General features: G+C 32.0%; 1 protein-coding gene across 6 annotated transcripts in view; it reads left to right on the top strand.

Moving 5' to 3' along the window:
- LOC143051309 (peregrin-like) overlaps positions 1–12031 on the top strand; it is a 31540-nt gene extending 19509 nt beyond the window's left edge. Inside the window, exons 11-17 of one of the 6 annotated variants that reach the window (XM_076224256.1) lie at positions 1439–1660; positions 2169–2774; positions 4275–4361; positions 6854–7243; positions 8644–8750; positions 9002–9144; positions 10184–12031. In XM_076224256.1, coding sequence (XP_076080371.1) covers positions 1439–1660; positions 2169–2774; positions 4275–4361; positions 6854–7243; positions 8644–8750; positions 9002–9144; positions 10184–10382 — 1754 coding nt within the window. In that variant the 3' untranslated portion in view covers positions 10383–12031. Of the gene's footprint in view, positions 1–1438; positions 1661–2168; positions 2775–4274; positions 4362–6388; positions 7244–8337; positions 8404–8643; positions 8751–9001; positions 9145–10183 lie in introns of those variants that run through there. The other 5 variants (XM_076224263.1, XM_076224265.1, XM_076224268.1 and 2 more) reach the window with 5 other exon arrangements.
- Positions 12032–25810: the final 13779 nt, after the last annotated feature.

Here is a 25810-nt window from a genome sequence, read left to right as displayed (position 1 = left end):
TTGTGAAAAAGTAGTAATTGTGGCGATTAAAGTTCGTCATTGGCGAAAGAAATATGAGAAAATCAATAATCAGCCGTTTGTATTTTATAGCTATCGACAACAAAGGACTAATTAATAAAGGTGTTGATTGTATTTTTTAACTAATTGAAATGGTTAAATGGCGTATGTCACATAAAGGATTTACTAACCACTTTGCGATGCCTTGTTCAAAGCAAACTTTTGACGTGTCCTCTCCTTCTTTTAATGATAGTCCAGAGAAGAAAACTGTTGTTAAGACGAAAAATGTTCAAAAGCAAAAACAAAATCTCTGATATAAACTTTATCCTTTGACTTTAGATAATTGATTTGAAAGGGTACGTTTAAGTTGTCATGTGGAGTTACACGACGTTTTTCAAGCATTGTTTTACGTCTCAATTTTTTCATTAACGATAGTCTAAAAAAGAAAACTGTCATGAAGATATTTTCCCAAAGCACTATTAATCTTTCTGGTGTTATATGGTCAAAACATGTCCAAGAATTTTGTCATATTCAGAGATGTATATCTTCTTTATTATTAAAAGTAGGTGGTCCCCTCTTTTAGAAAAGTTGTTCAAACAAAATATAATGAATTTTCCCCCTTTTAAGTTAAAAAAAAAATCTTTATAAAAGGAAATGTTTAGTGTTTATACATTTAAGATAAGTTTGAGAGAATAATCATAGAAAACAAAAGGGCAAACTTATCTTATTTAGGGGATGGGGGCCGGGGTTAGAAAAAAACGAAAATTTTAAACGAAAAATATATTTATGTTACTTGGCAAAAACAATAATAAAGTGGCGAAGAATATATTGTTTTGGCGAAAGAGGTAGCGAAAAAAATAATTGACCCAGAGGAAACCCTGAAACTTATGTACGTGTTCTTTCTTCTCAAGAAAATTCTATGATTTGTCAAATTTTAGGAGAATTGTACTTATTTTTTATTGTTTGCTTCCAAGTAAACAATTCGCAGACATGTTTTCAGTATTCAGCGAACTTAGCGTGACCTTTCTCGTAAAAATTCAGTGATTGCAATATGCAGCGAAATGTCACTGAAATAATCTAGTATCTTATTGTTCATGCTATAAACATGCTCAATATCCATGCTTCTTTGTTGATTGTTTACAATAAAGGTAACAATTGGTAAAGTACGGCTTCAAAACACAACAATTAATTAGCTGCCATATTTTCACATCATAACAGACCGAGTGAAATATTTTTAAACAATTAAACGATATGGATGCGTAAAAAAAGATAACATTGTGCACGGAAGACTCAGTTTATGATATATACAAGTATTGGTTCAAGAATTGGATAAACATTATTTTTCACCGGTCACTCAATTCATATGACTTTAAAGGAAAACAAGTAAGACAGGACATTCATTTCTTATCAATGTTTTTCATCTTAACATTTTATTTCTCAGGTACAGATGATGATTCTGCTGAAGATGATAGTCAGCCAGCTACTCCACAACCTCAACCTCGTAACATTAGATCATCTTCAGGGTGTAAACCAGAGAAGACTCCATCAGGTCGAGGGACTCCAGGAAGAGGCAGAGGTAGAGGGAGGGGTAGGGGCCGTGGAAGAAGAGCTAGTCATAGTAGAAGTGAATCTGAATCTGAACACCCTTTACCAGGACATTTAGGTAAAGCAGGAATGTGCATATCATCTCAGGTTATCATATATAAAGTGACATACTCCTTACGATAGTTTTCAAAACAACTGTTAAATATTTCAACACAGCTGTCAAAAAAAAATACTTAAAAAAGAATTGCTAAAAACTTGAATTGTATAAAATTGATCATAAGAGTACTACTGTGGTATAAATTTTAATCTGAAACAGAAAGCAAAAGAAAGGGTTCTTCAACCTGATTGAGAATTATTAACAATTTAGTTTATGGTTTAAAAGTTCCAAAATATTTTGTAACAAAACAGGCAAGTTTAATAGATTTTGCTATTATTCCAATGAGTACAAAACTTAACAGGTAAATCATCCCTTTTTCCAATGCTGAAATATGGCCCCCCCCCCCCCAAAAAAAATAAACAAATTTTCAGGCCTTGCAAAATGAAAAAAAGGTTCAAATATAATAAGTATTAATTATAACACCATTTTATTATACACTTTTTTTTACCTTGGATTGTATATATTTTAGAAAAAAGACGATCGTCTGATAGTTCCCGTACAACTGAATCATCAACTTCATCATCAAAAACTGAGGAAAGTGGCTCATCATTAACTACACCCGCAGGTGTAAATAGACGAACTAAGGTGCTATTCAGCAAAAAAGGTTTTAATTCAAAAAACAATTCACGGTGTTCTAGTCCAGTAACCACACCTAATACACCACCTATCAGTACTCCTACAACAAAGAAGCCAGGCAGGCCACCGAAATCCAAAAAAGTACCTACAGAGTCAACGGAATCCCCTCAACCACCTGTACTAGAACCAATGAATATAACGTCTCCGAGGCTTAGAGGTCCAGGCAGTCCTGCAGCCAGAAAGAGATCTGCTAGTGCTATAGCATCTCCTGATCGAGATTTACGACCATCTCCACCTAAAAGGACTAGTTCTATGGTTGAACCTATATCTCAATTTGCCGAGCCTCCTGATTTAACAAAAAAAGACAGTTTTATGAGATATCGAGGACCTGATAATTTAAGAAGTTCATCAGAATCTGAAAGCTCATCTGTGATAAGTTCTAGTGATGATTCATTATCGGAAAGTTCAAGTGGTTCATCCAGTAGCAATAGTAGATCAGGTAAGACTCCAGGCTTTGCTGTCATTACTGATGGTAACTAGATTTAGGAAAACAACATTTCAACTAAACTGTAGAAAAATTGTATCAAATATTTGAATTGGAACATTTATGGGTGAAATATACACCGTACAAGTGTAAAGTAAGTTTTTATTGACTGGAAGTGACATTTTCAAAGACAACCGACTTGAATTTTAGTTTACACAAATAAAAGCTGAATTTAAGAATTATTTATTTCTTACTGTAACAGGTAGCTTTTGCACTGAGTTATTGTATTTATTTTTTAATCTTAATAAATAGTATTCACTTGCAATTTGATAGTTGTACAATGCTATTTTTCTGTGATTTTCATTCACACTTAAAACTATCCTGCACACACTCCAAGAAATGTTTGGTACAATGTTTTGAATTACAGTTTTTGAGTTTTGTACTATTTATATCCTAGAACCAGTGTTTATATCTGCATACATGTACTAAGTTTTGTACTTGGAAGCACTTTTTGTACAGTGGGCATTTTGCTTTAAATAATGCACCAAGCTATTTATTTTGTTTGGCTAGCTTTTTTGAACACTTAATTTTTGCTTGCTTTTTGTATATATCTAATGAACCTTCAACTTCATAAGTTCCTCTATGCGCTTCCCATTGACCCAGTTGTAAATATGTTCTCTTTTCAAAATATTATTTTATGTTTTAAAACACAGATGGAGTCTTTTGGTAAATTTGTTGTCTAGCTGTAATTTTTTTCTCATATTCATATGTTTAATTTAAAACTAAATACTGTACAATATTGACAGTTTCTGAATGTTTAATATTAGCATTACCATTACATATGAGTTTTTTTGTTGGTTTTTTTTTTTTAAATCCGCATGATCAGCAAAATGAAAAAAGAGAAAAAAAATTGTGTTATTACTGACCTATGTTGTGATTTTTTTTCTCAACCATTTCAATGCGAACCAAAACACATATGTCTGAGGTCAGATACATTATAAAATAATTATGATTTGGGATTCAAATTATTTCAGTAAGTGGTAAATGGCTATCGCTTGACATAATAAATTTTCCATTTCTTTAAATCTCTTCCTTTTATGAAAATTAAAACATGGGAATGACATTGCTAGCTGTGATCATTTTCTGAGGCCAATTATTGGTCTTGAATCAAGTTTAATCAAGGATTAGAACAAATCCTCAGTGAAAAAGATTGAAGTTTACATTGCCGTATCTTATTTATCCAAAATTCTGACGTATTTTATAGGTTTTTGCACACATTTTATTCATAGAACTGCAATTCACAGTAGATTTTTTTAGTTTTAAAAAAAATGATATTCATAGTGCTTTAACAAACAAAATTTAAGTTTATTATAAATTTAATAATATACCTGAATTAAATGTTAATCATGTTCATTTATATATGAAGTGCTTGGGAGAAGTTGAAGAATCATTAAAATTTAATTGTTGCCTGATTGATGCTTGATGGCTGCTTTATTTTTGTTTATACGTGGATAGATCAAAATTCAAATGGCTTACCAAAGTTGTCTGAGGATGGTGGCACAGAAAGTGACGGATCTAATTCTCCAAGCTCAGCTAGATATGGTAAGACATTTTTTGGATAGAAGAGTTTTCTTGGTGTGATTCTTGGTGAAAAGCGTACATGCTATCATCATTATCAGTTCATGTCATGTATTCATCATGTTTATTGAAGATATAGGTGTTCATCCTTTAATAGGTAAATTATAAGGGTACCATAACTGTAAGTCAGTCTAAAGTCATAAGTGTAATAAATGAGAGGAGATTTAATCAACACAGTTTAAGTTATTTCATTGCTTGTGCTATTCACACATTAAAATAAAGACATCATAATCTGTTTGTAGATCGCTTTGCATGGGTTTTTTAGTTTAACCAGCTTTTCCTGAGTAGACATTTATTTTCTAAATATATCATGCAATACTGTGATTTTTTTATGCCAGAATTATGTGAGACATAGAAATTACAATCTGACAGAGGCATAAACTTTTTGTATAAAGCTTTATATTTCAGACGGAAGTGGACTGTGGTGCTTCATTCTTTGTACACAGATGTCTTATGTTACAAAGTTTTTGTTTTTCAGCTATCAATTGTCCCTGACCTCATTTTTATAGATCAGCAACTGCTTAAAAAGTGTATCTTTTTCAATTGTGATTTGAATTTCTCACTTAATATATGTAATAAGATAACTATATTTGGTATATATATATATAGGTTCCTTGCAAGCTCTTCATGTCTGTTAGACAGGGTTGACTGACCTTCACCTCATTTTATGAATCAGTGAATAGATCCACTTCTCAGATGCTCTATGTAGTAGGTTAACTATATGTGGTGTATATAACTATTGGTAGGTGTATATACCTGTCTGTCCAGTAGGTTAATATGACTTTGACCTCATTTTCCTGTTTCATATGTCAATGCTAAGTTTTTGTTTGGGTTTGTTTTTCAGTGTATGTAACATTTGTAAGGTGTACATGGTCTGTATGGATAGGGTTTTCTTACCTTGGAATAATTTTCATGGATTATTGATAATGTAAAGTTTATGTGATACTTGTAGTTGAGACTTCTTTAAGGCTTTTAACATTTAATCAATTATGGTCAGTAAAGCAGGCAAGACCTTTCAGTGTGTGCACTCTTGGTACATTGTATAGATCATTACAAGATGAATTGTTTTTTTTTAAATTACATGTATTTGAAGAAAAGTCTACACTTGAAGAAAAAAAGGCCAATTGCTTGTATTTAACATTTATTTAACTTGATTTGTTAATTTTATTGCATGTTTTGCTTTTGATGTTGCTCTAAATTGGTTAAAGTATTTAAAATTTTGATGAACGTTGTACATACGTTATTTGACAACTAGGACAATTATATATTGTATACACTAGTAAGTGTGCAACTGGTTTATATATTTTTTTAAATATTTTCATACTCATATTTAAAAACTGAAATTATACAGATAAATTGATTAAAATAACTAATAAAGGTTTTTTGTTGATTATATATATAATATATATGTATGTGTCTAATACTGGTTTAAACTTGGCTGATTAAATGTGAAATGATTGTGTATACATATATAAAATTTACACTTACAATATGTTGCATGAGTTTAGTAACATACTATCATGTGTGTCATAATATACTGAATGAGTTATAATATAACCTCAATGATTCTGTCAGAGTAAAGTTTAAACATTTTTTTTTTCAAATGGAAATACAACTTGTTTCTTCAAAATTGAGTAAAGGATTTTGTTTTAGTTCAAAGTACCATAGTAAAATAGGTTATAAGTTAATTCAAGTAGTTTGTAAATTTTACTGATAACCTATTTTGGTTTTCATGTCAAACAAAATACCAAATTTATTTGATGTCAATTTTAATTCTAGTTCAAATTCGGAGGGTTTTTTTTTTAAAGAATTTCGGATAATTATGACTTTATTTTCATCTTTTGCTAGAAATTGATTTTACAAATCATTATGGTTATTTATATGTCCTTTTTAGTTTTTGAATTAGTATAGAAACCATATGTGTATATGATTGCTAACACAATGACTATGTATATTGATAACCAGCACCTTGTTTCATTTTCTCCTTGCAGTGCTTTCCCAAGCTAGTGATAGACAGCTGTTACCAGAAGATATCAAATAATCCGAAATTTATGCCAGCAAAAATGTTTGATAGAAATTTTAAGAAAAGTGATATTTTCTATGAGCAAGCTGGCTGATCCTTCAATAAGAAAATCTCCTCGTTAGTGCTCTTGACTTTTGTGCAATACATTTTGTGTCATTTATTATAAAATGGCTTATTTGGTGCTGTTTTTTTTTATATTAAAAAATATTTGTATGAATATTAAAATCAGAGCACCCAAACTTGGATGTTTTCTTTGTAACTGGGAAATCACTGCTTTGCAAATGTATATTTTATAATATAAATTCAGGGAGAAATATTTTTATTTATCTTTGTTGATTTTCTTTTTATAATGTTTGAATTAATTTGTTTCATTTGATAAAAGCAGTGATTAAAATTGTTGAATGTATTTCTCCTTGTGTGGTACTAATTGTAGCAACCATTATAACCTCAGCTTCAAAGGCAGTTGGTGAATCTAGCTTGCATGAATGTTTAACTTTCCCTGCATGCACAAATAGAACCAGCCAGCATGTTAAGCTTGCTTGTGAAGCAGAATATGCGGAAATTTTTCTTTCGGATGATAAGAACTTGTGTCTGAAAAACAATAAAATTAAAAAAGTTGTGAATTCATCTGAACCTTTTGTTAGAATAAATCAAAGTCATGTGGCAAAAATTTCTTCTGTCATACCTATGGTCCAGCAAAAAAGAAATAAATCTGCACCAGAAACAGAAATGAAGCACTGTGAATCAACCAATGTATTGAGACATAAAATCAACAGCGTTACAGAAATGTTGGAATGTCTCCGTGATGACAGAAATGAGATAGGTATAGAAATACTTTGGCATGCTTTTACTCAGGTTGTTAGCTTGTGTTTTGTTTGTTGTGGGTTTTAAACTTTTTAATTGAACTTTGTTGATCAAAGTATTAAAATATTCTGTACTAATTATTTATTTTTAAGAGAGAGAGAAAGATAGTTTTTAAAGTTGAATACAAAAATACAGATTATTTGGAAAGCTTTGTACAGTGAAGCTTACCTTTTTCTTGTTGATGTTTTTATAGAATTTATAAATAGGAAGTCCTTGAATTCTGACAAATTGTTGTCATCATTTATTGAAAAGAAAGGTCATCAAATGCACATATCATTACTAGCACTCATTTCATCAATGTATTGTAGAAAAGAAATTCTTGCTACTCTTCATTATTGTGACATTTGTGAGAGACTTTTTATCACATTAATCAAAAGTTCTGTTTTAAATTCTGAATGACCAATTTGTATGCAGGATTTCCTGAAATCTTTTAGAATGATCTCACTTTGACAATGATTAATTGTAAACAATAATTTCTGAATTTGCAGTATATCAACTTGCAACAGAACTTCAAAACTCAAACATGTAATGCAAATGTTCATGGTTTGAAAATAGAAATTGCCCATCTTCTAGCATTAACAAGATGGAAATTTGTATAGTCTGTCAAATTTAGAAATACTTGCTGATAAGGCATGTTAATTACTGCAACCTGTTTGATTTCATTGATTTCTGTTGTTTAAATATGAATAGAAATATCCCATTATTCATTTAAATGTTTCCAATGCAGTTAGAAATTGCATGACTTATATAACAGCATGATGTTGCATGGTTAATGTTTATACAGTAACAATATTTATTGCATGACTTGCTAATAATTGTGATAAACCTTTAACTCCAGTAATCTTAGAATGTTTTGTGTCTTTGTAGTGGCTGTCAGTTGTTTCAGAAGTTTTCTCCCTGGAAATTACTTTTTTCTTGCATACAGACCATCAGAACTGTATAACGAAAAAAGGACTTTTGTCTAATAGTTAGGCAAAATGTAAATTTTATTTAACCTTTAAGATTATGTTTTCTTCTTGATAGTTGTTAAAAGGTTTTCACTTGTCTTTTCAGAAATTGTATTAAACCAGTACTGTTCCATTTCAGTGCTTAAGTAGTAATTGTACTCGTATACTTCAGGTGAGAGCTGGTTAGCTATGCTATTATTTCAAGTGTGATGCAGCAAGTTGTCTTGGAAGTACCAGAAGAATGTCATTATCATTTTACTTTGTTCTTCATTCCGTTGATGACAATAATTGGAAGTATCTATCTTTAAAAGATACCATTATAATTTAATCTGAAGTGTTGACGGTTTTGTTGTTTGATTTTAGACGTCAGTAAAACTATTTCCATCTTCTGAATTCTTATTTTTCTCTTCAGGAAGGGCTAGAAGAAGTACAAGCTGTGATTCAGAAGAACTGATACCATTGGAGCCTCTTGATTTGGTTTGGGCTAAATGTAGAGGCTACCCTTGGTACCCTGCTCTTGTAAGTTATTTTCAATATTTTATAGCTCAATTTGACAAATCAAGTATTGTGATGTTTGGAGGCTGATGGGGAAAAGTGGTTAATTTAATTGTCCAGTCAACTCCTAGTTTTAACCCAGATCCAGATACTTCACCGAAGATTGCACACCTGTCTAATGTGAGGACAATTTATATGTTTCTTTGGCCTTGTCAGGTTATGTGTTGTAGGGTTGCTGTAACTTTGCTGTAATATTTTACATGTTTAATTTACAGATAATAAATCCTAAAATGCCTAAGACTGGTTATTTCCATAATGGAGTTCCTATTCCTGTCCCACCAGAGGATGTTCTACTTCTCCAGAGAAAGTATGATGAACATGTCTACCTCATACTCTTCTTTGATACAAAACGTACATGGTAGGTTACTATAACACTGCATAACACATGATACAAAACGTACATGGTAGGTTACTATAACACTGCATAACACATGATACAAAACGTACATGGTAGGTTACTATAACACTGCATAACACATGATACAAAACATGCATGGTAGGTTACTATAACACTGCAATAACACGATACAAAACGTACATGATAGGTTACTATATAACTCTGTATGTTATGGTTTATGAAAACATAACATACAATGAGATATGACAACACATAGATAACATAACACTCTGGTATATGATAACATATAGATAACATTATACACATGGTATATGGCAATGTAAACATCACACAGCACACACTGGTTTATGATAATGTATAGATAACATAACACACACTTGTATATGACAATGTGTATATAACATAACACACATGATGGTATTTGACAATGTAGAAATAAAATAACACACACAATGGTAGATGACAATGTATACATAACACACAATATATGGAGTAACTGTACACTGTCAGTCTGTCAGCATAACATTTATTTAATATATCTGCAACAGTCTACAAAACACACATGATGTTATAAGATAACCGAAAACACAAGTGTATATATGATAACTTAACACACACATGATGGTACATTGTATATGTATATGATTACACTGCTAATTATAAAAATAGCATGCACTACAGTATATGTTTATGATATCACTGCAAATATATATTTGGTCATCCCAAATTAGCTGCTGTTGCAATTTATTAAAAAAACAGTGTTTTGTATGTTTACTCCTGTCTCTATATTATAATATAATTGGTAAATATTTATATTGAGGAATAAGAAAGTATAATATTCAATTTTATTTCTTTACTTAAAGTTTTTCCTCAGATCTGTTAACTAATTTAAGAAAATTCTTGCCGAATTTAAAGTTGAATAACATTACAAGGAATGAAATTATGTTATTACAGTATTAAATCACTAAAACAACCTTTGGATTTGAATTATTTTGGTAGTGATTTGTTTTGTCATTGATGTTTTTTTTAATTATTTTAGGCAGTGGCTTCCAAGAAACAAGTTAGAACCTTTAGGTGTAGACTCTGGCTTAGACAAAGCTAAGTTATTAGAAAACAGAAAACCTAATGTGAGAAAGGCTGTGCAGCGGGCTTACGAGAAAGCTATTTTACACCGCTGTAGTGTGACAGGAGAACCTAACCCTCTCTCCGGAGACTCAGAAATTGATGAAATTGAATGAAATCCTCGGCTAATTTTTACTGTTATAAATTTTTCACTGACCAAATTGTTCACTCTTTTAGATAATTTATCTAGCATTATTCAAATGAAAATGGTGAATTTTTTGTTCAATGAAACCTATAGTTAAATTGATTTATTATAAATCCCAGGTTGGATATTTCTTTATTGAAAGCAGTTTGATTGTACTTGCAGTATTTTCTACAGTGTATGTAGGATATTATTTTTGTAAAGCAGGTTGGTGTTTTCTTTAAAAAAAAAACTGGTTAGCTTCATGATTTTGACAAGTCTACTTTTTCTGTCTTACAGCTTGAAAAGATTTGTGTAAGAAAATATTTTTTGACTGCAATTCATCTGTTTATTTAAAGTAAAAACAGAAAAATCATAGGGACTCGCACTGTTATGAAATAAAGAAAGTTAATAGTTCAAAATGCTTTATAAGAAATTGTTAGGTTAATATAAAGTTTCACAGCATATTTAAAATTAAATAATCAAAAACATTGTTAAGTTACATCGTGCATCTTCAGAATGGCAGCATATGTTAGAAGGTTGATACAATTTTTAGAAATTGGAAATTTTTTAATTGTGAAGACTTTCATAAGATTTGATTGTATACAAAACATGATTAATTGTATACAAAAAAAGTTATAAAATGTGTAAGAGGTTATTTTTGGCGAGTTTGAAGAGTTTTAAATTGTTTTAAATGTTTCCTATGTGTATATGTTTTAATGTTATAGTGTTGTTAGGTACCAGGGTGATATAAACCTTTGTTTTTATATACTGTTAGATTTTATGGTATATATTTATTGTCAAGTTTAAATACTCTTTTGTTTTATAAAAGCTGACACTGTCGTACTTGAATACAGTATAGAAAGACTAATGTGTTTATGTTTTTGAGAAATCTGAATATCTGTATATTGGATGAAATTTTGCAAGAGTGCTATTATTTATGCAATTTTTGTACAGATTCTCATTTAACTTATCAATAATTGGACCTAGTTAGATACTTAACTGTGATAGTATCCTTTAGAGAAGAAAATCCAGTTCTAGAAGAATAATTTAAAAACTTTGGTCTAGAAAATTGTACTGATAAAAAATCAGCAGGGCTAAGTATAGAAGTCTTTTCATTTAAAAAACAAAATAGTGCAAGAAATATTTTGTTTTTCTGTTCAGGCTAACTATTAAAAAAATATTTTCCAAATTGGGAATTGTAAGGAAGTTTTTATATGGTTTTATTGTAACTAACTAAAACATATATTAAAAAAATGGGAAATGTTGTAAACTCACATATGGTGTTTGTTGCTACATGCTACAGTTACTTGAATAAAATGTTACCTTGTTGAATCAATTTAAGTGTGCAATTTAGTCTATTGACCTATTGTGATAATTGTTTTATTACAAAGTGATAATAATAAGAATAGACTATTTTGCATGTCAGGTTTATTTTTATGAATTCTAAACAAAACATGATTAATCTACTGCCAACATTTCATTTATCTCATTTGTCTCAATGATTTTTTTAAATTCACAGTAAACAATTTATAAAGTTTCTACTTTCATTATTATTTGTAATTCATTGCCATATTTTGAAAATGATCAGTATTGTAAATACTCTGTTGTATCAACCATAATAAATTAACTTCCACTTTCTGATTACTTATTTTTAGTGGGTTTTTTATAAGACCGCAAATTTTGGATATTGGACCATAATAGGTAAAAAAAAAAAATTTAAGTTCAATAGACCACATTCATTCTGTGTCAGAAACCTTTGCTGTGTCAACTATTTAATTACAATCCAAATTCAAAGCTGTAGCCTGTATCAAGCTTGAATTTTGTGTTTGTACTTGCCCCAACTTTTCAGAGTTTGACCTCTGTGGTCATATAAAGCTGTGCCCTGCAGAGCATCTGGTTATTGTTTGTGAACCATCAATAACATTCCCTTTATCCCTCCAAAAAAGATGTAAGACAGCCAAAAAAAAAACCTTCAATCAAAAAGAAAAAAAGCTTCTCAATATAAAAAATAAGATATTGAATGATTGTCAATGAGTCAACTCTTCACAAGGGACCAAATGGCACAGAAAATAACAACTATCGGTCACCATACAGGCTTCAACAATGACCAAGCCCATACTTCATAGTCTGCTATAGAAGGCCCCCTAAATGACAAATGTAAAAAATTCAAACAAGAAAAATAGCTTCCTAATTAATGTACATAAAATGAAAGAAAAACAAATTAGATGGATACATTTAACAAAAACACAAAGTGGATGTGACCAAGTACTTGTACATGTAAACAATAAAAATTTGTAAGGGTTCCGCGGAACCCAGTGTCTCGCCTATTTTTGCTGTAAATCACAGGCTCAACAACAATGAGGAAAAAAATCAATAAAAATATTCCTCTTGTTACTATTTTATGATTGTAAGAAAATCTAAGTCCATTTGAAAGTAAATTACAGAAAAAAACAGAGTAATCTTTTTACAAACTTTACTTCTGGATACAATCTTATGATCATAAATAAGGTTATTTCCAAGTTTGGTACAAACCCAGGATAGTTTAAGAAAGTTATTTAAATTTTAAAAACTTTTAACCACAGAGTGAATGTAATGGTTCCCTGCAGAAAAAACTAAGTCCATTTATAAGTAAAATACGGAAAAAATTGAATTTTATTTTTACAAAATTTTCTTCTGGATACTATCTTATGATCATAAACAAGCTTCTGTCCAAGTTTGGTACAAACCCAGGATAGTTAAAGAAAGTTATTAAAATTCTAAAAACTTTAACCACAGAGTGAATGTAATGTTTCCCCGCAAAAAAAACTAAGTCCATTTATAAGTAAAATACGGAAAAAATGGAATTTTATTTTTACAAAATTTACTTCTGGATATTATCTTATGATCATAAACAAGCTTCTGTCCAAGTTTGGTACAAACCCAGGATAGTTTGAGAAAGTTATTAAAATTCTAAAAACTTTAACCACAGAGTGAATGTTTTGTTTCCCCGCAGAAAAAACTAAGTCCATTTATAGTAAAATACGGAAAAAATGGAATTTTATTTTTACAAAATTTACTTCTGGATACTATCTTATGATCATAAACAAGCTTCTGTCAAAGTTTGGTAGAAATCCAGTATAGTTTAAGAAAGTTATTAAAATTTCAAAAACTTTAACCACAGAGTGAATATTTGTTGACGCCGCCGACGACGACGGAATGTAGGATCGCTTAGTCTCGCTTTTTCGACTAAAGTCGAAGGCTCGACAAAAAGATACTAAGTACAGATCTTAGAGTATAAACAATAAAAAGATACTAAGTACAGATCTTAGAGTACTCTCAGTTACTGACAGCTAGTTCAAACCAGTCCTAACTTATAAAAAATCATGCATCCAAGACTAATTTATAAACAGTTGAAGAAAAACTTGACATTGTGCAATGTCAAGATACAGACAGGTATGGTTGCTGTTATCAAAGACTTCATTTAGGAACATTTAGTCTCATATTTAACAAACTCTCAGGATGGTCTGCCTCTACTACTTTAATACATGGTTAAGCTTTTTTGAGTCTCACCTGTGACACCGGTATTACTGTCTGGTAGCAGTGTAAATATATTTCAGCAGTTAGAAGACCGGGATGCTTCATATCTTGTATGCAGTAACCTTATGTTGTGAAGTTTCTGTCTGTCATATGTCAATGTCTTTGACCTCATTTCATGGTTCTGAGACTGGTTGAAAAATAAACCCGGAACCCCTCCTGGATCTGCCACTGAGGTCAATGATATGATCAGGTTCAGCTGAAAAAGGTTAAAAATAAGCATTTTGGAAGCTGTCAAGAGATTTCAAGACCACCTTAACATAAAATTGTCCCTACTTTGAGTTAGAGCTGATAGTTTTGATATAATTTGTCCCAAAAGTAGTACAACACACTAAAAATATTATTCAGAAAGTGCAGGTGGTTATTTTTAATTTTCATTTATTGTCTAAAGAAAATGCACTACGAAATAACTGGTCTCGAACCAGTAAAAGGATAACTATATTTCGTGTGTGTGCCATTTTAAAAAGGGGGGGGGGGGGTTCCAACTATATGCTCCGATTCAAATGCATTGATCGGCCCAAAAAAAGGGGAGGTTCCAACCCCCGGAACCCCCCTCCTGGATCTGCCACTGAGGCCAACGATATGATCAGGTTCAGCTGAAAAAGGTTAAAAATAAGCATTTGTGAAGCTGTCAAGAGATTTCAAGACCACCTTAACATAAAATTGTCTCTACTTTGAGTTGGAGCTGATAATTTTGATATAATTTGTCCCAACAGTAGTACAACACACTAAAAATATTATTCAGAAAGTGCAGGTGGTTATTTTTTAATTTTCATTTATTGTCTAAAGAAAATGCACTACGAAATAACTGTGGTCTCAAACCAGTAAAAGGATAACTATTTCGTGTGTGTGCCATTTTAAAAAGGGGGGGGGGTCCAACTATATGCTCCGATTCAAATGCATTGATCGGCCCAAAAAAAAGGGGAGGTTCCAACCCCCGGAACCTCCCTCCTGGATCTGCCACTGAGGTCAACGATATGATCAGGTTCAGCTGAAAAAGGTTAAAAAAAAGCATTTTGGAAGCTGTCAAGAGATTTCAAGACCACCTTGACATAAAATTGTCCCTACTTCAGGGCCGTTACTAGCTTCTTTAAAAGTGAGGCAAAATATATTCGCCAAGCGAAGCGTGGCGAAGGGTCTGGAGGCCGCTCAAGGCCCCCAGAAGCTCTGAACAAAATGACGCAAAATCGTGCAATCTGACCGTTTCCCGGACTCTTTCTTACTCTGAAACGCAATTAATTTTTAGCTATTTTTTCGACAATATCTGGTCTCAAAGCAAAATATATAGATTCATTGTAAATAAAAACTTTTAGGTTTAAGGGACAACATCAAAAGACCGATATGTAGGATAAAGCAAAAATCGTAATTCTCATAATCATTTTAATACCAGATCTGTCTGTTCTTGTCTTGTATTGTGTTTAGACTTTGGAGAAATTTTTTTATGACTGAATTTAGATATAGTGACAGTGCAGTATTATACTTTAAGTACCGCTTAAGTCGACATTAGGGACCATCTTGACTTTGTTTTATGGTATTAATGATTCTTTCATTGCTGAAGACCCTCAGGCCAGCGACTATCAAGATGAAGAACAGGGATAAAAACCCTGATCATAGATAATTTGTATTTTTTCTATGTATTGACTTTGTGTGCGATTAAGTCCCGTGAACGTTTACTCCCTATTCCTTTATTTTGTATTAAAGGGTCTGAACACGACTTTAATTGCAAGCGCTTCAATGTAAAAGGTCATATATGGCAATACATTGTTGTTTTTTTTCAAATGATTTGATACCGCGAGATTGGTGGTCTCACTTTAATTTAACCCATGTCAGCTATCTAGTTTTATCTACAAAAAAGAGATCGAGTTTTGTATTCTCTAATATTAAATTCAATTCTCCATGAAGAAACGAACAATTTTTCTGTGTCCAGTAGCATCGTATCTTCTTAAAATATTTTCTCGCACAATGTCTGGACATCGGTGGACATGCAACATTGCCAAAAACCACACAACCGTTCACCCGTCATCGTAGATCTAATTTCAAATATTCTTACAATTGAATGTAGTTTTTTTCAATTAGACAAAAGGTCCTTCAGTATAAGAAAACTCAAGTTTTAAACAAAATTACTAGATTTACAAAAGAAAATCAACACTTAGACTATAGTCATAAAGTAGGACAATAAATGAACAAAAGACAAACCCGGGTACAGATAAGACACATAACTACAAACAATAGACCATCAACACTGAAAACTAAAAGTAAATTAGAAACATAGATCACGAAAAACATGCAGGGGCGACATCAGAGAGTGAGGAGAACTTGCTTCTTGCAAGACACTCGCCGTGAAAACAATTTGATATGAAGACAAGTTTTTGTTTCAATTTTTTTTTTTTTTTTTCAAATTTCCAACATGAGGCATTTGCCTCATTTGCCTCCATATAGTTACGGCCCTGTTACTTTGAGTTAGAGCTGATAATTTTGATATAATTTGTCCCAAAAGTAGTACATGTACAACACACTAAAAATATTATTCAGAAAGTGCAGGTGGTTATTTTTAATTTTCAATTATTGTCTAAAGAAAATGCACTACGAAATAACTGTGGTATCAAACCAGTAAAAGGATAACTATATTTCGTGTGTGTGCCATTTTAAAAAGGGGAGGATTCCAACTATATGCTCCGATTCAAATGCATAGATCGGCCCCCAAAAGAAGAGGAGGTTCCAACCCCCGAAACCCCCCTCCTGGATCTGCCAATGAGGTCAACGATATGATCAGGTTCAGCTGAAAAAGGTTAAAAAAAAGCATTTTGGAAGCTGTCAAGAGATTTCAAGACCACCTTAACATAAAATTGTCCCTACTTTAGTGTAAACAATATTTTATTCAGAAACAGATAAATAAATGCGAACATAAATACAATACAATGGATTGGAAAACAAGTGACAAGTCACTTATACAAATTCCTCTCCAAGTCCATATCTCAGATAACATAAGCAATAGGTCTAGTATATTTGGTGTATGGAAGGACTGTAAGGTGTACATGTCAAACTGGCAGGTGTCGTCTGACCTTGACCTCATTTTCATGGTTCAGTGGTCAAAGTTAAAGTTTTGGTCTTTTTTTCTAATACTATATGCAATAGGTTAACTACATTTGTTGTATTGAAATATTTTATGATGTACATGTACATGTTAGTCTTGCATGATTAATTTGACCCCATTTTCAAGGTTCATTGCTTAGTGTTATTTTTTTGTGTTTTGGTCTGTTTTTCTAAACTATAAGTAATAGGTCAACTATATTTGTTGTATGGAAAGATTGTAAGCTGTACATGTCTGCCTGGCATGGTTTATCTGACCTTGACCTCATTTTCATGGTTCATTGTTCAATATTTAGTTTTCTTGGTTAAGTCTGTTTCTTAGAAACTATAAGCAATAGGTCAACTATATTTAGTGTATTAAATAATTGTAAGGTGTACGTGTACTTGTTTGGTTTATATGACCTTGAACTCATTTTCTTGCATCATGTTAAGTTTATGTGATAGTTGTAGTAAAGCTTTATATTTAGGACTATCAGCATAATATTAATGATTAGTGAAGAAAGCGAAACATTTCAGCATGTGCACCCTTTTTTTTATTTATTGAAATGATGCCACTTTTTGATTTAAAATGTTCTGCTTTTTTTTTTATTGTGCAAACGCTTGGTGAATGGTTTGAAGAGAACGTTTTAATTTTGCTGTGCGGAACCTGTGCTTCTGAGCACTGTATTACAGTTTTGATTCTTTAGACATATATTCGTTTGTACTGCTTTACAAGACACTGAACAATGGCTGAGTTACTGTCTTTTGCCTACTGAAATTGTATTTGTTTCACTAAATTTTTTTTTAGAATCATGACAAGGTTTACATTTTCCTCAGACATAACTCATCTGTTTTTTAAGGTTCGCCTGGCCTTGACCTCATTTTCAATTAAATCAATTCGTGAGATTCTTTATATGGTTAATCAAATGATTGTAAAGTGAATATTGTCTGTCTGCTATGATAGACTTGGGTGTTGCTAAACGGCGGAAACGGAAAACGGAACGGAAAGGAAAACGGAAAGAAATATTTCTATGGACGGAATATAAGGGGGGAAATGGAAAGAACTACGAAAATCAATAACAACTGAATTAACAAAATCACACAACAAATATGTTGACATTTCATCTAGGTCTGTGTGCATCTAAACAATGGGAACTCTCCAACATTATAGACTTGAATAAACCATGACAAAAATCACTCTATCTTTACTTTTTAACCCAAAATATAAGAGATGATTAAAAAAGTCGACATTTAAGGGCAATCATTACTTAAAAAAGTCTCTTGTTAATCATTTTTGTTTGAAAGGTTTTAGCAATCTTTTAAATACGACTTTCAAGATAATTGGCATAAACACCAGTCATCAATACCGGCGTAATACCTGAGCAGATATTTGTGTATTTGCGCTAGTTATCTTAAGCATGCATTACCTGAAAGATGATCATATGATAAAGTATGATCCAACATAATGCGTAATCAGATAGATTATTATAATATCATTAATGTTCTTCCTAAATATCCCAGTTGCAATTATGTGGCGTCATTAATGATTGCGTCAAAACATCGATAAGGACACGTTACAGACATATTAATGTTATGTTTTGAAAAAGCCCCATATAAACTGAAATTAAACAGTTACAGGAAACCAGATAAAACTCAATGTTGGATTTATTCATTCTTATGCTTCCGCAAGCAACTCCCGCAAGCAAAGAGTCGTGGTAAATTGGACAACATCAAACAGGTCCAACAGGACGTTGCTTCTGTGGAATCTCAAGGAACTGTTCGTGGTCCGGTGTTTTAAGTAAATGATATCAGTGATATCTTGAATATTACCGAGTGTTTGGCCAGTAGAAACATCCAAACGTTTAGATTCGTAGTGTAAATTAAAGTATTATTTCCGTAAAAAAAAGAACAGAGAAGAATGGGTTTTCAGGTGTCTTGACATAGCATCCAAAACTTTAAAAACTACCAATATAAATAAAAGTAAATTTCAAATTTCCTCTAGTGTGAATGAATATAAATCCATGTCTATGTTGACAGGCGTCACATGTGAAGCTGGATCTGTTTATCTTTCCGGAGCCACTGAGATCGCCCCCCAATTTTGGTGGGATTCGTGTTGACCAGCCTTTAGTTTTTATATTGTGTTTTGTGTATACTAAGTATTGTTTGTCTTTTAGTCTTTCTGTCCTTTTTGTCTTTTTTTAATAAAGGCGTTGTCAGTTTATTTTCGACTTATGAGTTTGAATGTCCCTTTAGTATTTTTCACCTATCTTTTAAGTTTTTCAACTTTAGTAAAACCCCATACTGAACGAGTGACACGATTTTCAATTGTAATCTTATGAAATAAAATTCATGGCTACTTCAGAGGTATTGAATAACCTGAGGGATTGAATTTTCAGAGAAGAACTAAGCGGCATGCTATTTAAAGCAGTGTGGAAATTTGAGTATGAAAACTCTAGGACATGACTACAACTGACTAGATCTGAGCACTGCGCAAATCGTATATCCATGTAGGATTCTAATTTTCCGCCTCTTTTACACATCAATTTGTTATTATTGATTTGAAATTTCAGGAGTGTATATTGCGTTTTCAACGTTAAAACCGTAAATATTGTATTCGAGCAAGAAAGGCTTTGTATAGTGAGTGATTTTCTCAATTTTTACATTAAAATAAAGTTTATTCAAATTTTTATTCTTCTTCCCGCGTTTCCTTACCGGTTGTCCATACACCATTGTCCCAATATGTTTCTTGTATGTTTTATTTCCATTGGTATTATACAATAAAAGATAAAACGAAAATCACCAATGCAGAACAACGCAACAAGATACACCACATTAATCATTCTGATTCAAGGCAATTGAACATTTTTTAAGAAACAAAGAAAAAACGATTAAAATCATTTTTCCAAAATTTGATCACTTCACAACTAATCTATAGAATCGAGGCAAATGTCCATCTTTTTAGGCCGTATGTAGATTTGTTTGTTGTTGTTGAGTTACTATCTTATTGACATTTATCCTACTTTTTTTTTAAATAAGAACAGTCGAACAGACTATATTGAATTGCATGAACGATGTACGCATGACATTATCAAATATCAAACAAAAAAAAAAACAACAAAAAAAAAACCAAAAACATAGTCTCATCATCTCTTGCTAATTATTTCAATACTTTATGCTTTAAAATATTTTATTTTAAATGCATTCGTCTATTTATCTTTCTTTGTAAACATATATTATACTAGAAAAAAAGACAACATAGGCCTATGTAGATAAAATAACCAAAAAGAAAATATGCTAGTTCTTTCTTTTTCCGTTTTCCGTTTTCGCCGTTTAGCAACAACCTATAGACTTGGCTTTGATCAGATTTTCAAGGCTTATATATGGCAAGCCGTTTTGCTATTTATTCTTACTTCAAGATATCTCATAAAAAGGAAATTATATAAGATATCTTATATATTATAGGAGATATCTTATTTAGTTTATAAGATATCTTCTAAATTTTATAAGATATCTCCTCAATTTTATAATATATCTTATATAGTTTATAAGATATCTTATAGTTTATCAGATATCTTATATAGTTTATCAGATATCTTATATAATTGTCTTTATAAGATATCTCATAAACTATATAAGATATCTTATAAACTATATGAGATGTCTTATAAACTATATAAGATATATTATAAACTATATAAGATATCTTATAAACTATATAAGATATCTTATAAATTATATAAGATATCTTATAAATTATATAAGATATCTTATATAAAAATTGTTTATAAGATATCCCATATACTTTATAAGATATCTTATAAAGTTTAAAAGATATCTTATAAAGTTTAGAAGATATCTTATAAAGTATATAAGATATCATATAAACTTTATGAGATATCTTATATAACATTAAAGATATCTCATATAACATTAAAGATATCTTATATAATATATGAGATATCTTATATAATATATGAGATATCTTATATATTAAAGGAAATATCTTATACATTATATAAGATATCTTATATATTATTGGAGATATCTTGAAATTCGAATCAAAAGTAAAACGGCTTGCCATACTTATGTATCCATAAGATTCAATCATAATAAGTAACATGGGCGATACTTTATTGCTGCGCTCTTATATTTTGATCACTAGCATCTTTATGTCACATATAATCTGTCAAGGGTCACCATGCATAATTAAAGCAGAGATTGTGCTGAATCAATTCCGCTGTCGTTACCGTTTGAATTTGGGATTGAATTTGAAGGCGTTCGAGAATGTTATAACTATGGAATTCGAGCTTAACAAAATTTCTAAATACATGTAGTCCTTGTATTTTCCAGTTGTAAATACAAGGAGATTTGTCGTTGAGACAGCAACCGAACGATACAAAAAACTAAATAGACTTATGAAGTCTTCAACAAAAGACAGGTTTGAAGACAATATGTTTTTGGCCATAAATCCGACCGAGTCTAGAAATGTTGCATGTAAAATATATACAACTAAAGACATCCATGACAAGGTTCTTGACATGCAACAGACTTAAATTAGCATGTCGAAGAGAGCCGTAAGATACCAAAAGGACATGCAAGGTCATATATATAAGTCGAAAAACAAGCAGAAAACACCATGGCAAAAAAAAGAGAGACAAAAGCAGTATACAATACACAACTAGAAATCTCAAAACTGAGTAACACGAATCCCACCAAAACCCAGGGTGTTCTCATGTACACCGGAATGGTTTAGCTGATCCTGCTTCACATGTTGCACTCGTCGTGTTACTCATGTAAGTACGTACCCAGTGATAAGTCTTATTCGGAAGGTTACATAAGGAGGAAAGGAGCATGGAATTGTAGTTCCGATTAGGACATATCCGTCGTCATCTGTGAAACAGAGTTGTCAGTGAAACAATCGAAGGTACGATTTCAACTTCACCACTTGGAACGATTGGTTTAAAGGGTTATTTTCGTGCAACGTGTTTTGCCATTTTTATTTCACGTGCAGTCGTGAAATGGTTCGTAATTTGCCGTGTTTCATGAAATCGGTAAAGAGATCAACGTGGAAGACATTTTTAATTGTTCGTTCATCGTAAAATGGCAATTTTATTTCGCGTTCTTCCGTGCAGGTACCCCCCTTTTACGCCCCTCTTGTAAGTGTCATCTCAGAGAATGTCACGATAAATTTGCTTTATAAAACAAATGGTCTTGCACTATAAAATGTATCCCATCAGGATACTTTAAGTTTTATGTAAAAAAAAAAACCGTTATTCTTTTAATCAGAGATTACGACTAGCAACACATTGTTATAGTTTATATATCTCAGTGTTAGTCGTTTACAGTGGCGGATCTAGAAATGTTCATAAGTGGGGGCCCACTGACTGTTTAAGAGGGGGCCCACTTTAGTCACGCTTCAATGATTCCCTATATAAGCAACCAATGTTTTCCAAAAAAGGGGGGGCCTGCCCCCTCTAAATCCGCCTCTGGTTTATTTTCGTTACCCGAGTATTTTTTTTACGTTATTCTTTATTTTACACAAATATTCATTATACAAGATTTTGCACCCAACAGTTATTTATTCTTTATTGTTTTAATGCCCATTTTCTTTGTTGGCTTAAACTGGTTTACCAGTCTATTTTGAAATCCCAACCAAGACCCTTTATAAATTATGTGATGTTGTGAATAAGGGGGAAGTGTGCTTCTCACTTGAAAAATAAATCAACTTCAAACCTGAGGAAGATCGAGGAACAAGATTTGTTTTCTTATTTCGAAGTTGTTTCCATCAAGTTTTTTTTATACAAATCTTCAATTTTGTAAAGAGTCAAAATTTTCCACTAACCAGTGGCGGATCCAGAGGGGGCGGAATCCTTTGCTTGGACTTTTCAATTTTTGTAAAATGATTAATCAGACTAGACTTCGTGAACTTTGCCATTTCCCGTGCATTTAGTTTTTATGACACACTTCTTTACTTATAAAGATATTTTTCGCTCGTATTTACTGTAATATAATATTGGTTATGTCAAAGTTACTGTAATATAATATTGGTTAGGTCAAAGTTACTGTAATATAATATTGGTTATGTCAAAGTAATGTGATTCGCTACGGTTGAGTTTTAAAACCAGTGCGTCGAAAAAACGTCACTCAGTCATTTTGAAATTCAAATTACAGTAACAAATTGCTTATGCTGATGGTGACAAGCAAGAGACCTTCAAAGCGACAAAGGATTGAACAAGAACGTACTGACTTCTATTTCACAATTCCACGAAACAGAAAGTAATACTCTATTACACTCTCATGAACAAAAAAGTTTCACAGCAATATTATTTACCTACGAAAACATGTTTAGCCCCTGACTGACACGCTCCAGCCTATTTATAGCTTAGCTGAATAATGATCCCCAGTCAGTAAGCTTTTTTTTTGAAGTAATAAAATGAAAAATTGACAATATGTACACGAAGAACTTGAATTAATGTTGTAAGCAATACAAGATTACAGTTTTAACAGTGTTATCATAATACGTGATATCTGTCATTTTCCGGATTTTTTTTTTTATCGAAAATGGACCGTTTCAGTATTTTTTTATTATTTTTTTCGTGTGGCTACGATATGGTTGAAACTTTGCTTTCGATAATTTTGAATAAAACTTAACTATTCACATTTATTTAGGGGCTCAATTAAGCAGAGGAAGTTCCCTTATATATAATGTATTGTGAATCTTTTATGATATCGGAAATTCATTACCGACTGAATCAGCTGTTGGGTCACGTTTTTAACGTCTTCCGATCGTAAGAGAACATTATGGTCAATGCCTTAGTAGTTATAAAAACACTCCCAATTGTTGTAGCAGGGAATTTCTATACTAATTATAGAAAGTCCCTGGTTGTAGTTATATACATGTCTGGTCAGCTTTCAACAATATTGAAATTCAAAGGTCCTCGATAAAAAAAATTATCTTGCGTTCTATGAACTTGCTTTACATGTATTTTGAAGTTACCAGTTTGATTTCTAACAAAAATTTCTTAAAAAACATATAATAATTGTTTGCATAAAAATTTCTTCCAGGATCCAGCAATACTGATATATGACATATATCCTAGTAAGGAAATCGAAGGAAAACGGGTGATTTTTAGCCATATTGAGAAAAAATCCGCGGTCACAATGTATTTAATGTTGACAATTATAGGTTAAAGTACGGTCTTCAAGACGGAGCCTTGGCTAACCCTGAACAACAATCTCAGCTTGTTTTTGCATAAAAAATGCTTCCAGGTTCAAGCAACACTGATGTTTCTTAAAGTAAGGAAATCGAAGGAAAACGGGTCATGTATAGCTATTTGATTGAGAGAAAAAAAATCTTTTAGGGGCGGCCCCTAAACCCCTGCCTCCCCTGAATTCGAACCCTAGTTACGGCCCTGCTAAGATACGGAGCATTTGATTTAAGGGGGTAGTCTGAGATGTTTATGAGAAAAAATTCTGATCTTGATTTTAGCCTTAAACAAAAATTCTGGTCGTATCTGGATTGAAAACAACAATCTTGTCCACTTTTTTTTTTTTATTAGAAACAAAAATTTCCATCAGAATTATTTAGCATCAAATGAACATGGTGAATAATAAACGGGCGTAATTTGTTTGGGGACGGGGATTTGCATGTAAATCCCATATCAGACCGGAATGTCTGTTTCGCCGAACTGATATATTGAAGCCTTTTCAAGGCCCGGCTGCAACCTGCCTTGCTGAGTGTGACATTTATGTCTGCATTTGTCGACCGTCATTCATAAATTCGTTGTCATTTCAAATTCATTCGTAGCCTTTGGTTGATTTCAGTGGAACCCCTCATTTCCCTTGTTGGCTGAAACATTACAACCACACTTGGATAAAAATTGTCTGTTTGTTTCTTAACTCATGTCGGTCGTATTGTAAATTTCATCGAATAGCCCGGCGTATATCTTGTTTACAACAAGAAATCTGTGACTGAGCTTATACTCACTAAACATACAACAAACGTGAATTGTCCATGTCCATTTAAGCCCCACATCAAATATATTAGTACATAGCTTTGGACCCATCCAATCACTTTTATGACCTTTTATAAAAGACAATTAATGGGGAGAAAACGGCATCAAAAATGTCTAACCCTAACACTTTACAGCAACTATAAAATATGCATGCTCAAAGACAGAAACCGTTTAAAAAGTGCATTTTACACTTATCTTGTGTTTTTTAGCCCAAAAAAGGTCCCAACATTTTTTCGCCTGGCGATCCGCTCAGCGAACTTTATTTACTTCGCTCACCCTTTCCAAAATCCTGGATCCGCCCTTGCTAACCCCAAGGCAAGGATTTATATAGAATCACATTCAAAACAGTGTGGCTGTGGCCATTGATTGACGACCTAAATTATCCCATCGACCGAGACAGATTATGTGAACGTTTGTCTGTAATGACCACTGCTCACTCTGTACTTGTTAAAGACACTTAAACTGTGGGGTCACCAAAGGTTCTCAACACCTAAATAAAGTAATTCGAAAAATTAATCAGGAATAACACGATGTTTTAATTTATATCAATAATATAAATCAAAACATAAAGTTATTCCTGATTAATTTTTCGAATTATTTTAATATTAAAGGCGTTAAGAACCTTTGGTGACCCCACAGTTTAAAGTAAGTAGTGAGCAGTGGTCATTACAGACAAACGTTCACATAATCTATCCCAGTCAATGGGGTAATTTAGGTCGTCAATCAATAACCACAGCCACACTGTTTTGAATATGATTCTATA

The sequence above is a fragment of the Mytilus galloprovincialis genome, chromosome 1, assembly GCF_965363235.1.
Source record: "Mytilus galloprovincialis chromosome 1, xbMytGall1.hap1.1, whole genome shotgun sequence".
NCBI classification, from domain to species: Eukaryota; Metazoa; Mollusca; class Bivalvia; order Mytilida; family Mytilidae; genus Mytilus; species Mytilus galloprovincialis.
Note: the sequence above shows the minus strand (reverse complement) of the source record. Positions and strands in the feature narration are given on the sequence as shown.